At 23.5% G+C, this 16,546-nt stretch overlaps 5 protein-coding genes across 5 annotated transcripts; 3 read left to right on the top strand and 2 right to left on the bottom strand. All coding sequences in view use genetic code 6, as the record gives it.

The window, feature by feature from the left end:
• Nucleotides 1–249: 249 nt before the first annotated feature.
• Nucleotides 250–3,254, top strand: TTHERM_01044640 (hypothetical protein; the record flags this gene model as incomplete). Its single annotated transcript, XM_001030637.2, has 3 exons — nt 250–458; nt 522–1,060; nt 1,135–3,254. The coding sequence occupies exons 1-3, from the start codon at nt 355–357 to the stop codon at nt 3,252–3,254; spliced, it is 2,763 nt and encodes a 920-aa protein (XP_001030637.2). The 5' UTR covers nt 250–354.
• A 1,381-nt stretch (nt 3,255–4,635) lies between these two features.
• Nucleotides 4,636–7,619, top strand: TTHERM_01044630 (hypothetical protein; the record flags this gene model as incomplete). Its single annotated transcript, XM_001030636.2, has 3 exons — nt 4,636–4,787; nt 4,842–5,413; nt 5,467–7,619. 3 exons carry the CDS (start codon nt 4,636–4,638, stop codon nt 7,617–7,619), a joined length of 2,877 nt encoding a protein of 958 aa, XP_001030636.2.
• Nucleotides 7,620–7,908: 289 nt separating this feature from the next.
• TTHERM_01044620 (arrestin) lies at nt 7,909–9,630 on the bottom strand (the record flags this gene model as incomplete). Its single annotated transcript, XM_001030635.2, has 1 exon — nt 7,909–9,630. The coding sequence occupies exon 1, from the start codon at nt 9,532–9,534 to the stop codon at nt 7,909–7,911; it is 1,626 nt and encodes a 541-aa protein (XP_001030635.1). The 5' UTR covers nt 9,535–9,630.
• Nucleotides 9,631–9,966: 336 nt separating this feature from the next.
• On the bottom strand, nt 9,967–12,462 carry TTHERM_01044610 (WD domain, G-beta repeat protein; the record flags this gene model as incomplete). The annotated part of the gene is made up of 5 exons (XM_001030634.3): nt 9,967–10,275; nt 10,348–10,654; nt 10,702–10,760; nt 10,828–11,418; nt 11,629–12,462. 5 exons carry the CDS (start codon nt 12,460–12,462, stop codon nt 9,967–9,969), a joined length of 2,100 nt encoding a protein of 699 aa, XP_001030634.3.
• A 509-nt stretch (nt 12,463–12,971) lies between these two features.
• TTHERM_01044600 (radial spoke head-like protein) lies at nt 12,972–16,373 on the top strand (the record flags this gene model as incomplete). The annotated part of the gene is made up of 12 exons (XM_001030633.3): nt 12,972–13,177; nt 13,279–13,318; nt 13,673–13,846; nt 13,916–14,002; nt 14,055–14,153; nt 14,212–14,295; nt 14,362–14,721; nt 14,790–14,868; nt 14,919–15,020; nt 15,075–15,166; nt 15,229–16,009; nt 16,075–16,373. The coding sequence occupies exons 1-12, from the start codon at nt 13,080–13,082 to the stop codon at nt 16,371–16,373; spliced, it is 2,295 nt and encodes a 764-aa protein (XP_001030633.2). The 5' UTR covers nt 12,972–13,079.
• Nucleotides 16,374–16,546: the final 173 nt, after the last annotated feature.

The raw sequence follows: 16,546 nt of genomic DNA, 5'->3' as shown, positions 1-16,546 counted from the left end.
GCTTTATATAAATAATATTTTTTAAATAAAATCGTTTTTTTTTATTATAAAATTCTAACTTAACAAAATAAAATAAGGTTATTGAATAAAATCAAAAATTTCTTTTCCTTTTTTATTTTAGTTTCTTAAAAAAATAGTAGATGAAATTTAAATTAGTTGGGAAATAAAGTGAAACATGAATTAGAATATTTAAAGAGAGCAAGCAAGCAATCAATTCATATTGTCAGAGGAGAAAAAATATTTATTCTAATAAATAAAAAAGCATAAAGTGGAAAAAAAAGATAGTTAATATTTTTTAATAGTAAATTAATAAATAAATCAAATCAAAAATAAAATTTTTCAAAGAAATAGAAAATGTAATTTGACTACTCTAGTGATGATGAAAATGAAATCCAATCAAGTGGATCAAAAGATTGCTAAGATACCTAAACTTTGCAAGAAAATGAAGGAAATTAAAAGTAAACTTACTTTAACAAAGAAATATTTAAAAAGTTAAAAATAATGTGATAAAATAAATATAGCAATAACATAGCAATCAATGCTGATTCAGATAAAAAGAGCTTGGATGCTAACGGAAATAATGACAGTACTTATTTGATTCAGAAAATAGATAATGAAGTAAAAATTATACAAGATCAGCAGCAAGAAGAGCAAAAATAGCAAGAGTTTAAATAGTATTAAGAAAAATTCGAAGAACTAACTAAACAAATATTAGATAAACAATTAACAATAGAATAGCTTCAATAAGAGTAAAAATAGCAAGATTTTAAATAGTAATAAGAAAAAAGTGAACTAACTAAACAAATATAATATTAAGAATTAAATATAGAATAGATGAAATCAGAAATTGATGAATTCAAAATTTAAGAATAATTATTAAAGTAATAAAAAAACAAAGCTTAAAATGAATTAGATGTAACAAGAAATTAACTTTAAGAATAAACTAGTTTGAGATTTGATGCTGAAAACAAACTAAATCAATTATATAATGAATATTTAAAATTAAAAAATGAAATGGATCAGAATAAAATCTCTGAATAAAACAAGATTAAAGAGAAAGGTAATTTCATAAAAATATTTTGTTTGTTTGTTTGTTTAAAATAATTTAAATATTTTTGAAAAATAATAATTTAGAGGAAAGTAAAATCAAATTACTCTAATGGTAAGAAAATTAGAAATACTACGATGGAATCTAAAAAAATTAATAGATAAGAACGGTATAAAGTTAAAACTTTATTTAGGCTATCTAGAGATAACAAAAATTTTAATAATAATACCAAAATAATAACTTGATGACAATAAACATTATCCAATAAGTCCATGCTTAATTGCCAGCATAACAAAGTGCTCTTGAAAAGAAAAAAAAAAAGCTTTAAAAAACTTTCTATACACAAGAAAATTCTGCAAGTAATAAAAGCGAACCACGCATATCTCAAAGATTTAATTCAATACAAAGTGTAGAAAATAATTTCTAAGTAATTTATAGTAAATCATCAGACAAAGGTTACAACGCTTTTAAATCACAATTAAGATAATCTTATGGCTAGTAAAAATAATTTTATTTTACTCCTTTAACTATTAAAGAGATTATTTGTGGAGAAGATGGTGAGTATAGAGGAAACTAAGTGAAGTAAAATAAAGTACTGAATTTGCTAAATCAGGAAAATATAACTCATGCTGGCTAAGTACGTGGAGATGGTAATTGCTTTTTTAGATCTATAATCATTTTATATTTGAAGATTAAGATTTCCTAAATTTAAAATGATAGAAATAAACTTAATAACTTCTTTAGTCTTTTAAGAAGCGTAAAAATAGAATAACCAACCAATTTCAAAGAATACTTCTAAACATATGAAGCCGAATAATTGGTAAATTATGCTAAAAAAGGCCTGGAGGAATCTTTAAATAAAATTTTGCAGAGCTAAAACCCTCTTCAGTAATTTATCGAAGAATTAAACTAAGAGATATTTGACTTTGCTTTGTAGCTTCTAACCAAATCATTGTTGCTATAGGTTTTTTAAGAATCTGAAGCTGTTAAAATGTATCAAGATGAAAAAAGTTTAAAAGAAGAAATTTTAGATTTAAATAAAGAGGCAGGTTCAGATGTGCTAAACATTCTCATAGAATCGTTATTAAATTGCCAATTATATCTGTTGAAATGTGACAAAAATAATAACATAGCATGGGAAAAAATTGAATACTGTTAGGAATTTTACAATGAAAAATTTTAACAATTTTTCCTTAGTGAAAAATAACCAAAGGATTTAAACAATGGATAAACAGATAAAGTGTATTTATGGTACAAAACAGGTCACTACTACTACCTTTTGACTGATAAATAGATGACACTTATTTAACAATCACTTTAAATTCAGTCCAATAATTCTTATAGCGAATTTAACTAATAAGTATTTTAATAAAATAATTACAGCTATGACTAAGTTCAATCATCAGGTAACGATTAATTATTTCTAAATGAATAATTATAAAAAAACAATTCTTTAAGACATAACGAATCTAATAGCTAAAATTATAATAATTCCTTTTAATAAATACCACAAACAATTAATCTATGTTAATAAGAATCAAATTAAAACTAATATGAAATTGTTTAGTAATAGAACTAATAATTCTAAAGATAAGGTACTTAACAAGAATTTAATAAAAATAACAGTAATAACTAATATCATTTTGATCAAAATATTTAAAATAATGGTGTTAATAACTATAATTAATAAAATGCCATTTATTACAATCAAGTTAATAATAATAGTAACTAATAAGTCATCAACTAGAATTAAGCTAACTATGCTGAAAATTACTAGTAAATGAACTAATTTGAAAATCAATAACAGTAACAGTAACAACAACAACAATAACCACAAAATTATATGAATTATAATGGTTAGAATTAAAATAATTTCAACTAAAATGGACTTTAGCAGATTCAAAATCAAAACAGCTATGGCCAACCAATACCTTAATAAAATTAAATGACGAATAATTTTGTAAATGGCAATTAGCAAGTTTAGCCCCATTAGAATTAGTATAACTATTAGTAAAATCAATAAAACAATTATAATCAGAATAACTATTAAAATTATTAAGTTGATTAGAATTATTAAAATTATAATAATAACTAATAATTACAATAATAAAATCAATAAATGGTATATTAGAATAATGAACAATAAAAGTAGTTTGTTTTTTAAAATTATTCATAAAATATTAAATAATAATAGTAATAAAATTGAAACTATTTAGGATATATTCAAATAATTAAAATAGTTTTTAAAAAATCAAATTAATTAATAAATTAATTGCTAAAATTGAAATAGCTACCAAAATAATTAATTAGCAATTAGAAATGGAAACCTAAACTAAAATTAAAAATGATAGAATTATAACAGCTTAATAGAATTATTCATAAAATTAATCATATATATTAAGTAAAAAATGTGTTGTATGTATTTACTTATAGAATTATTATTGTTTTTTTTAGATATTCATAATTAATTTAATTAAATATATAACTAAATATATTTATTATATTCATCAATGTACATTCAAGTAGTTCTCTGTAAAAAAATCTTTTTTAACTTTAAATATATTTGATTAGACAATTATAATACAATTTTATAATGTCTTTAAATATTTAAATCATAAACCATTAATCCTCAAAAATTAACACCTTTATTACCCTATTTAGGTAAAGACTAAGTTGATATTACAATTTTTTTATAAAATTTTACTTAAAATTGAATTAAGGAAATTAATATTAACAATAGCGTTAATTCAATTTTTTATTTTTGAGAAAATTTTTTAGATTATATATAAATTATTCATATATTTTCAAAGAAATATAGCTATTCCTGCATTTGAAATATCACCAATTATTAAAGATATCGTAATTTGTGATATTTTAAATGATTATTATATTAGTTATGAATATTTTTTTGCTCTACAAGGTGGTTTTTAAAATGATTTTTCTTTTTTTTTTGTTAGCCTGCAGACAGAATGAATGAAGTAAATATAAAATTTGAGTTAATATTATCTAAAATAAATTACATCTACTTATTGAAAAATAAATGATTAAAAAAGTAGCTTTAAAACATATTTTAATTAAATTTTTAAAATGATCTTATTGACAGAGAAGAGCTTTTTAGAATAAATTATTAATATTCTTTCATTTTTTGTTAAATAGCATACCTTTAATTACTACATATCATACATATTTATATTTTTAAAGAGAGAGAATTAATTATAGTAATTAGATATTTATTTTAATTTAATTTATTTACTTGAAGGGTTTAAAAAAAATATTGTTTTCATATGGGTTAAATTATATGAATAGTTATTTATTTTAAATTAGAAGAAAAGAGAAAACCAACCATATTTCTTAAATTGTGGTGAAATACTTATCCTCTAATTTTGATTAGTAACATAAAAATGAAATTTATAACAAAGAAAAATAGTTTTTTATGGAGAAAAATGCAAGAAAGATATGAGGAAAATATTAAATATTCTAATAAATAACTTTATATGCAAGGATGAATTGAACTGAATTGTACAGTATTATATAATTTATACATCAATAATCTCAACTAATAAAGAAAATAAAAAAGTACTAAAATAATGGATTTCGATTCTTTTCAATCAGACGATTCAGAATAAGAATAAACAGAGCTTAACACTGAAACTTAGTAAGGTCAAGATGTTTTAGAAACCTAGCAGCCTACAACTGAAGGAGGCTAGTAAATATAAAACAAAGAGAAACAAGAATTTATGTAAATTTTATTATTTCATTATTATTTACCAAAAATACTTTTAAATGTTAAAAGAGCTGATATAAATTCGGATGATAAAAAGAACAAAGATTGCTAAATTCCTATGTCACCAATGCAATAAAACGTTATGATAAAAAATTAATCCTACGTATGCACTCCTTCCGATGAAGAAGTACAAAAAAGTTAATAGAGCTTGGAGAATTTGTAGAAGCAAGAAAATATTCCAATATAATAGGAATTAAAATAAGAGGTTTTGGATTCATAAAGCAATAACAATATTGTCAGTAAGTTGGAGATAAATGAGCTGAGCTAAATGAAAAATGATTATGAAGCCATAATTTCAAAGAAAGATGAGTAAATATAAAATTTAGAATAGCAAAAATCTGAGTTAAAAGAAGTAAATTTGTAGCTTGAAGTCTAATTGAACAATCTATAAGGTTAAAATTCATAAATGGAACAAAATAATTCTTAGCTTCAAAGCAGTATTGAATAATTGAAGCAAAATATTGAAGTCATATAAAACAGTTATACTCAGTTGCAATATAATTAGAATATGCTTTTGTAATAGCTTTAATTTTATTAAAATAAAGAGCAAGAGCAAATTAATGAACAAATAAATCTCGCAAGTAAAATTTTTCAATTTACTTAAAATATATTTAATTTTTATTAATACACTTAGAATTGAAATAGGGGGCTAAAGATAGTATAAGCAACTGGGTTAACTAATAAGATGAAGCTACTAGTATGGTCATATAAAAGATCAATTCTCAATTAGGTTAAGTTTAGATTAATCCTATCTAGAAAATGTAAAGAGAATCTAAATTTAATATACCATAGCAGCAATCTAGCTTAAACATTTTAAATGTTAATCAAATCAAGCAAGCAAGTTCTTTAACTAGTAGTACTAAAAAAGTTTCTTTGCTGTAAAAGTTAAAGATTAAACTTTCAAACAAATATAGTGACAATCCACAATCACAAAGTGTAAGTCCTTCTAATACTTTATAGAATTTAGAAACTCCCACATCCTAAAATCTCATATTAAGTCAAAAATTGCAAACATTAAACTCAAATCCAAACTAAAACTAAGACTTTTAAGTGTTATATTCAAAAAAATCTAGTAATAAAACCAGTGAAAACAAAAAAGATGAGATATTTAAATAGGAGATTATCCCTTAATAATATCCTTAACCATTTGAATTACAATAAATGATGGAAAGTTAAATAGTTGATAAAATTTTACCAAGCTAATTTCAATAATAAAATGAGTTCTTTGATTTAGAATAAATCAGCAAACCAAACCCTCAAAATTAAGATGAATAACAAAATGGAACCTCAGAATAAAATTTAGATTAAAATCCTTATCATATTAAAAGTGATTTTAATTAGCCAAAAACTGCATATTTTACAAATTAAAACCAATAAGATTAAAATTAAGGTCAATATTAGTAAGATAACTAATTTTATAACTAATAACTTTAAAACTAAAATTAAGTGATGAATGATAATTACTAAGGATAGTACCAATAACCATACTACTAAAATCCCCAGCAAAATTTTACATTTGCTCGTTAATTTAATAATTAGAATACAGAAAATGTCAATCCCAATTAATTTATAAATTAATAAAATATCTAATAATAACCATTTTCATTTAAATAATAAGTTGTAGATAACAATCAATATTTTTAAAATGGATTTAATCAAATGGACAACAATTAGAATAAGTCAGGAAATTATAATAACTAATTTAATTAATATCCCTAATAACAAACAATAAATTAACAGAATTAAGGTATGAATTAGCAATAGTAATTTGGAAGCAATCAAAAGATATTAAATTAGGATAATTAAGGAAATGAAATAAACTAATTTGGAAACATTAATTAATAAAATATCTAATAATAACCATTTTCATTTAAATAGTAAGTTGTAGATAACAATCAATATTTTTAAAATGGATTTAATCAAATGGACAACAATTAGAATAAGTCAGGAAATTATAATAACTAATTTAATTAATATCCCTAATAACAAACAATAAATTAACAGAATTAAGGTATGAATTAGCAATAGTAATTTGGAAGCAACCAAAAGATATTAAATGAGGATAATTAAGGAAACGAAATAAATCCAGACACAAACAACTAACAAGGAGGAGTGCAAAATGATTCAGGAAACAATTAGAACTAACTTGAAAATAATTAATATTTCTAAACAGGCTAAAAAAATAATCCTGGAAATTAGATATAATACTTTGGAAATAATCAATAAGTTGGTTCAAAAAATAATTCTGGAGATTAGAAATAATACTTTGGAAATAATTTCTAATAAGGAGTTATTCAATAAGCAGTAGGTTTATAAAATAGTCCTGGAAATTAGGTACAATACTTTGGAAATAATTTCTAATAAGGAAATAATCAATAAGTTGGCTCAAAAAATAATTCAGGTAATCAGATAAAATACTTTGGAAACAATGCTCAACCTCAAAAGTAAATGATAAATTAAGGGTTCTAAAATAATCAGTAGTAATAATAAGACGTAAATTAATAATCTAATGGTTAAAATAACAAATCAGGAAATTATAAAAATTAATTTTCTAATAATTCACAAGGAAATAACTTATAAATGGGACAACCACAATAAGCTTATAATAATGCTTAATTCTAAAATAATCCTTAAAACATTAATTAATGGCAATAATAATAATTTAAAATTGCTTAAACAAATTTTGGATATGATTTTAAATAAGATAATAGCACAATTGATACAAAAAATATAAATTTCACTCAACAATAATATAGATTTGCTTAAAACCCTTAATTTTAATCATGAAAAAAAGAGATTTTACTTTTTTATTTCTAGATTAAATACATGAAAGATCAAACAAAATTCTGTTTGTAGTACACAGATGATAAAGAAATGTGAATTCCATTTACAAATAAAGTTTGAATGGATAAATTGAATATACTAACAAACAAATATAGAATTTTATACAAAGTTTTTGTTTCTTTCCTTTGTTTGTTTGTTTATTTGTTTGTTTTATGCATAAAATAAATATTTGTTTTTTTATTTAGAAATTCTTATTAAATTTTTGTTTTTTATGAATTAATTAATTATTTATTCAATTAAATTTAGGAGTTTAATCATTTAAATAGTAATTATTTTAGCCAAATTTAAGTTATTATTGATTATAATTTTACTATTAATAATCTTATTGGGTTTATTGATTTTATAGATTTAATCTTATATCACTATTACTATTCAAATTTTGGCCGTATTAGTTGCCATAAGTATTCTGATAACTGTTTCTTGAACCAAAGTCGATGTTATTATTTTACCCGTTATTTAATAAGATTTATCCACTTTACCTAGGTTGCTAATTAAACAGTATTTATTGGGCACCTTAATTATCTTATTACTGTTTGTAGACAGTGTATCTTAAGTAATCATCGTTACCTCTAGAAGGAATAACGTACTTTTGCGGGGATTCAACTAACCTTTATTGACTATTATTCACATCATAAACACTCATATTGCCATATTGACCTAATTAATTTTGCTAATTTTGGATAACTGTCCCCTTGATGCTATCTCTGATATCATAAATATTCTAAGCTGCTGAGACTTCAATTTCATTGTGAATAATATGATAGTGACTCATTTCATTAAATTCTTACATGATAACTTCCTTTTCTTACTCTCTTTATTTTAATTTTGTCATTACTTAATTCTAAATATCTAAAAAAGTTCGAGATGGCTATTAACTAGAGAGGACTAAATTTACAGGTACTTGGAGGATTAACGATTGAACAGAGCAGCCCTCAAAATGAGCTTTTATTTCTACATAGTAATAATTTGAGGTAAAAGTTCCTTTTACGGAAGGAGGTAGGGGAAGATTTGAGTTGTAGTTCACAAACTAAAAGCTATTACTTAGCTAAGTTTCTTTTGAATTTGCCTTAACACCTTCATATATCTACTCTCTTATGCATTGCTTAAATAAAATTAGTTAATTTTATTAATCAAACTGAGCTTTAGGTAGTTTTTAGTTTTCAGGAATTTGAGTTTTTTTGCTGTAAACTTACCACAGTGTAGCTGAAAAGGAGGTTATATCCAAATCACTTTAGTTATGGACTAATATTGAAAGTGTGCCCTGTTCACCATTTGTATAAAACTAGCGATCAAAAGAGCACATGATCCTACATTCTCTCTAATTTACACATCCAAAACAACTATATATAGTTTTAAATATCTCAGCTGTAAAATGTTGCTAAGGCTATACACTCAAAAGCTCTCTGACATTCACTTTCTCTTTAGAAACAATAGAAAGCTGAGGATTAAAGCTATTTTCAATCTTACAAATAATTTTGTGAGTAATTTTACCTTTAATTCTTCCATCGAAAACACTGTAAGTACCAGGAGTATTAAAATGTAAATTAATCTTGAAAGGAAAGATGTGTTTACCTGCTTTTAAAATATTTTAATCATCAGAATATGACTGAGATATTTTGCTTATATGATTAAATAACTCTTTTTTTGGAAAAGCAATTTGATTAACAGCTTTTAAATCTTTAATCTTCTCAACACCTAAAAATTGTAAACTCATTTCTTTTAATGGAAAATCCATGTAAAGTCTTAGCAATATCCTTCCCTGTATTGGCTCTCCAGGATAGAAATGAGGCTTGTTGAGGACAATAATCATGCTCCCATAGCTGTTACTCAAGCTTTAATTATTTTACTAGTTGTTCATTATTGATTAATATGCCTATAATATTCTTTTTGAATTGAATTTAATAACAACTTGCTTCTATTTTTTAATATTTATAAAATATTTGCTATATATATAAGAATTAATAACTATGATTTATATGTTTATAATACTGTAGTTTTTGATTAGAATATATATAATAAATAAAAGTAACAAATTTTTATCAAATAAAATATCTTAATTTTTATTTAATCATTTATTGTTAATTAATTAGCAAATATTTGATTGATATTCTTTAACTGGAAATTTATTTTTATGATATCAGTAAATTTAAAAACGATTATTTAGATTAAATGAAATAATCTTTAAAAATTTTTAATATAATTAAATGAGTAAAAGGATTATATATTAATATAATCATAGCAACACACAGAACACCAACCTTTTAATTTGAACATAAAAATAAAGAAGCTTTCACAAATAATCTAAAAAATCAGCTTTTATATGTATTAGGCTTATTCTGCTAGATTAATAGCTGTAAAACTCACTTTGAAATTAGCTAATTGCTGCCAATCTTATAAAGGAAGTCTTTGCTCTTTTATGCACTTTAAGGAGGGTAAGATTTCTATTTGGTAGTATAGAGCTTGTACAGAAATCTTCAGCGTTTGCTGGTACTGCTTCCTCTAATATATTTCCATACCCATTATATAGTCCAAGTTTTTTAGTTCCAATAAATACAAAATTTATGTTTTTATGAAAATAATCAAAATCTTATTCACTTAGCTTTTAGTTTAATCAAAAAATAAATGAATAAATTACCATGAAATAAAAATTTGATAATTTTTTCAAATTTACCTTGAGTTTTTCTATTAAAATCATATCTCCAATCATATCCCTGTGGTCTGTATTTATTGTAACCATTTTACTTTTGTTTAAGTCTATATACTTCAATACACCATTCTTAGATCCAACGATTATAATATTTTTAAAACTCCTTGGAATACTCATACAGTAAATAGGAGTTTTTAAATTAAATGTCCTTTCTAAACAGCAATCTACAAGCTATGGGTTGAAGCTATTCAGACTTTTAGTACCGTCTGACCTATAATCAATTAACCAAATCTTTAAGATATCTCCACTTGACGCAGCAAATCTCTTCTATCTTTTTAATATGTAAATTTAATCAATTATTTAATAAATGTCTCATACTTTTCTATCAAACTAATAGTCATCACCATACTTTCAAAAGCAAAGGATAATCTGAAAATCTATTTAAATTTTGTTAAACAAACAAACATATTATAAATAATATTAATATTTCCTAAATTCGATTACTTATTATGATTTAAATACTGCCCAAATTATTAATTCTCCTGTGTCATCTCCACTAACAACATTTTGTTCATCTTCAAGCGAAATTATTTACGTCACCCAACCCGCGTGACCTTGTAATTCTGTGTAAGCTTTATTGACATGCACAGATGGGTCAGGTAAAAAATCGAAATCCCATACTTTAATTATTTTATCTAATCCACCTGTCAATAAAAATAAACCTAAATTGCTTAAACTCTTTGATGGATTCTCAGAAATTTAATTCTGCAAATATTGAAGGTCATCTTCATTATAGTAAAAATTTTCTCTGTTTTTATCATTTGAGTATTTAAATACACAAAGACAAGTAATACTATTTCTATCATGAAGTTACTTCATCATGACACCATCTTATAATCTCCATATTTTAACCGTCCTATCATAAGACGATGTTGCAACAACGTCTTCTGCTAAAGAAACTATAGCAGTAGCACTGTTTAAATGTAAAGTGCTGTTAGTAGCCACAACTTAAAAATTATATTTTAGCATATCAAATAATCTATAAGAATTTATTCTAACAGATTTCTTATTATAAGAAATCAGATTCTAATTTGCCTATTTAAGTAAAATATATTTTTCTAATTTTTCCACATAAGGAATTATAAAAATAATTTAAAAATCAAACTTGATTTTTTGTTAAATTATGTTAAAGAAATCTTTCATAAAAAGATTTTATAATCAAAATTATTTTTAATGCTATTTATTGAATGAATGATATTCAAAAATTAGCAATTCGATATAGGTTAAATAAAAATATAATTATACTTCTATAACAGATTCTATGTTGAGATTTGGTGCATCTTTAAGGTTAAGCTAAACGTCAGCCTCAAGATCTTATACAACTTAAACAACTTTTTTCATATGTTTATCATACATTATTTAATCAATTAATGGATATTTTTCATTCCAATTAGCTATGCTTTCAGCTAGATAATTTAAATTACTTAATACTTATCCTTCTAAATTAGCACTTTTTCTCAAGTTACTTAAAAAATGATAAGCTTGAATAGGTGATTTAACTAAAATTTTTTATTTAATATTTCTATAGTCTGAATATTTAGTGTAAGTTTCATCAGGATTGTAACCTTTATATTACTACTTAAAGTAAAGCATATTCAACCTATAGGTTTCAAATTATTTTTAGAAGTAATGTTCAGCTAAATGCTTAACTCTCTCTAAATGATGCATAACTAAACTCCCTATTTCATCTAAATTTTTATAAAGCAGCTATCTTTACTGATTTAATAAGCTTTCAAAATTATTGTGATAATATGCTTCATTTTATAAGATCACTTGTATATTTTTATGCAAAAAACTTGAATTAGGAGCAGCCAGTCTACCTATTTCTGAAGCTATATGATGAAGATAGTCAGAAAATACCATTATAGATTATCTATGTTATTCTGTATGTCCCTAGTCTTCAGCTAGGCACTATTCACACATAATTGAATTATTTTCACAGTTATATTCTATGCATCCATGAGTAATAACATTACCAGGATGTTTGTGACAAAATATACTAAATTATTTAGATTGCATCATAGGATCAAGTTAACTCAAACTAGATGTCATTTTGAGTGACTAAGATGTACTATTCATATTTTAAATAATTTAGATTATTCGTTTAGGTTAATTTTTTGGTCAAATAATGTTTCGTTTATAGTATTTGTTGCGTATATCTTAAAATTCAGCTAATAAATTAATGATATTTTGCTATTATTCTAATTTTACTAAAATTATAATTGTATGTATATATGTCTGTATGTATGTCTTTATCAAAATTTTACTTTTTTAAAAAATTATATTATTTTGTCATCAAAGTAAAATTTATTTTATTAATTTTCTTATAAAATAAAATAATTTTTTAAAGGATTTTTAGATATTTAAAGAAACATAACTATGGAGGAAGAGGTAGAAAGAGAGAGAGAGAGTGCTGTTAATTGTTTATTGAATATAGTTTCAATTATTTATATTTGAATTGATATTTAAAAGGAATTTTTAATGTAATTAATTATGGAAAAAGTTTTAAGAAAGGCAACTTTATTTATTTATTTATTAGTATTAATGAATATAATAACTATAATTTTTATCATCTAATAATATTTATCTTCTCTTTAAATCATTAATATACACATATACAACTAAAGTAAAATAAATCAAAAAATTATTAAGCTCTTTCAATTTAGCAGACCAACCATACATAATAAAAAGTATCAATGAACACTTAATTAGAATAGCCTGGAAATTATGAGTTTGCTGCTGCACCTTAACCACTTGGTGCTAAAGGGAAATATAGAGACTAAAATGACTAAGGGTATACACATTTTTTTTTCAAGATTTGTTTATATTTTCAACCACTAATTTCATTATTTGAATTATAATGAATTCTAAAAATTTTATTTTAATCACATATAGCGGAGCTTACTTGTTGATGGATAAGGGAAATAGAAGCAAGGTATTATATACTTTATTGATTCTTACTTTACAAAAAGGTTTAGCGAAATTCGTTATATTAAGATACTTTAAGCATAGTTCAAAATGATTAATCAAATTCAGCAGTTATAGATTATGCAATCTATAGTAATAATGATTACTAAGATCAAATATAAGAATTATGCTTACTTTGATTACTAAAAAATAGCAAAAATAAATCAATTTAGAATTTAAATAAAGTATTTATCAGTAAATGGGGAAGATTTGAAATAAAAAATGAATGAGTTTAAAACAGTTCTTTTTGAAATTAATTTATATAAATGAGATATTAATTTAAGAGTTATATCTTAAACAAATTTTATTTAAAATTTAAAAGGGCTTTTAGTAATAAGCCTAGAAAACTGGAAATATGTCAAAATCAGAGGGATAATTTATGGAAAGTGATGAAGCATTCTAGACAAATAATCCAAATACTAACTACTTAGAACCATTATAAGATGAAATAGAGGATGAAAATGAGATAGAGCCAGATTTTTATGTTGATAGGCCAGTAATAAATAGATCAATTAAAATAAATTTAAATATAATTTGAAAATTTAATTTCATTCTTTTATAAAAGCCTACTCCTGAGTTTAAGCCAAAGGAAAGAGGTATTGATGTTTCTACACAAATTATTGATGGCGAGTTGTTTGATTTTCAGCTAGAAGTATGTTTAAATTTTATAGAGATTTATGATTTGTTACTTAATTTATATTTAGGTTGAACCCATCCTCTAAGTCCTTGTTGGAAAAACTGTAGACCAAGCAAGAATGGAGCTCATTGAAGAATATGAATAAGCAGAATTAAAAAAGCACAAAGTAAAATTCCATTTTTATTATTTGAACGAATTAAGTTTTTGTATATTTTTATACTTAGGCCCAATTTGAAATTAAGAGAAATGCTGAACTTATGGTTACTTAAAGAATGGAAGCAGCATACATAAGAAGATAAGAAGAAAAGGTGAAAAAATATTTAATCTTGTCTGGATTTTATAATATTTATTTTTGTTTTTTTGTTTTATTAAAGGAAAGAAGAAATTGGTAGCATAAGCTAAATCGTGATTAGCAAAAATTCGCTCATAAAAAGCTAATTAGCAGGTTGCTAGTTAAAAGAGCTCTCAGTGATTTAAAACAAAATTCACTTAATGATTTAGAAAATTAAGGTTTCCTAAGGGATTAAATGATTCTTAAATTGAAAGCTAATTTCTTGCCTTGGGTTTTAAACACAACTATAGATTTTGTTTAGAACACAGACTCTATTGAGCATTAATTAGAAGAATTTGCAGATGAATTGCAAAATGAATTAGCAAATTAACACAAAGCTAACCTTGAGAAAGAAAAGAATAGAAGGGATTAAATTTTACACGAAAGAGAAGTATTAAGATAAGTAAGTTATATTTATCTGCTTTTATTTTATTTTGTTTGTTTGTTAACATTTCTGATAAAATTTATTAGAAAAAAGAGGAATACAAACGTAAGAAAGAAGAATGGAAGAGAAAGACATAAATTAATTAAGAAAGATAGTTGATATTAGGTAAACTATTATCAAAAGGGATTTTTTTTATTTGATTTGTATTTAAAAAGATTTTATCTATGAGAATATCATCAATAAAGCTGAAAAAATTGAAAATGTTAAAGATTGTGAGTTTGCCGATATTACAGGTGATAATAGAAGAGTACCAGTTAGTAAATCTATAAAATCATCATTTTAAATAACTAAAATATTTTAATTTAAATTAGCTAGTATTTTTGGAGGTTTGTTGAGTTAAATCTGGATAGCAGTTGAATCTGCTAATTTGATTTTACAAGAGAATCCATTAACTTAGAATTAAGTAAAAATAAGATAAATATAGTAAAATGAATGTATATAATTTTCTTTCTTTAATCAATAAAGATTAGAGATATTGTTGACTTAGTTTTAAGAGAGTTCAAGCATGGTTTGACAATTAAATTTTCTGAAAGTCAAAAAGAGTTTTATGATGAATTGGTTAAGCAGCTTTCAGAAGCTACAGAAAATATTCCTGAAGCAAGAGAATAATTTATTAATAATATATTAGAAAACGAAGAGATCTACATTAACGATTTAGATACTATCAGTTACTTAAGAAACGCTATAGAAAAAAGAAATGGATCGACTCAAACATTTAAAGAAATTCTTAAGATTCTCCTAGAATATCATGCTAAGAATATTAAGCCAGATCCTATTGATGAGCAAAAGTCAAAGGAGGAACACAATAGCAGTATAAGCCATCAAAGAGGCTCTATGAATGACTTAGATGATAAGTTGTATAGATAAAAAATAAGAATTTTATTCGAAAATACTAATGAATATATAAGAAATCATGCTAATGTGATTATTCGTTTAAGAGTACCTTTCTTAACTCAATAAGAAATGGAAAAAATCAGATAAGAAGCTGAAAAATAAAGTCAAGAAGAATAGAAATCATAAAATAACTCCTAATTATAATAAGAATAAGAAGAAGGAAGCAATCAGGTGTAAGAAAATTAAAAAGAGCAAGAAGCTTAAGGAGTTTAAGAATAACTTGAATAAGGATAAGAATAAGAGCAAGAGCAATAACCCGAAGAAGAGAAATGTAAGTACGATGTCTTTGTTGAAACATTTGATGGAGAAGGGTATAAAAGAAATCTCATCGAGAATCTTAATAACTCATAAAGTAAAAAATAAAAAATGAAATTAAACAAAATGTCAATTAATTTAAAATAATTATTAATAAATTAGGAAGACCACTTAACGAAGATCATCCTTCTTAAATAAATATATGGGTTAATGAAGAAAGACGTTTCCTTTATTTCGACGAAAGGACTTTATTCTATCTAGAAGCTGTTTTGCATAAAGTTATTAGAGATGTACTTGGAAATAAAGTTGAACCTATAAATGCTTCCTAATTTTCATAATACTTTGATGAAATCCAAGATCTTGTATTTGAAAACTTCCTGGGTGATGTGTATGAAGAAGAAAAAATAGAAAAAATACCTATATTTGATATAGATTTTGGGTTTAATTTACCTTCAGAGTGATAAAAAATAATTAAATAAATATTTATTGTTACAATATAAAAATATTTTAATTAAACTAATTTACTTAAAGAATAATGGATTTGTAGAGATATTGTTTAATTAATTAATTATAAAAAAGCTAGAAAATAAAACCATGTATTATATATTTCTATTACTTATTTTTATATAATTGC

The sequence above is a fragment of the Tetrahymena thermophila genome (genome assembly GCF_000189635.1).
Source record: "Tetrahymena thermophila SB210 genomic scaffold scf_8254468, whole genome shotgun sequence".
In the NCBI taxonomy this organism is placed as follows: Eukaryota; Ciliophora; class Oligohymenophorea; order Hymenostomatida; family Tetrahymenidae; genus Tetrahymena; species Tetrahymena thermophila.
The sequence above is the reverse complement of the archived record's forward strand: the minus strand, read 5'-3'. Positions and strand labels throughout refer to the sequence as shown.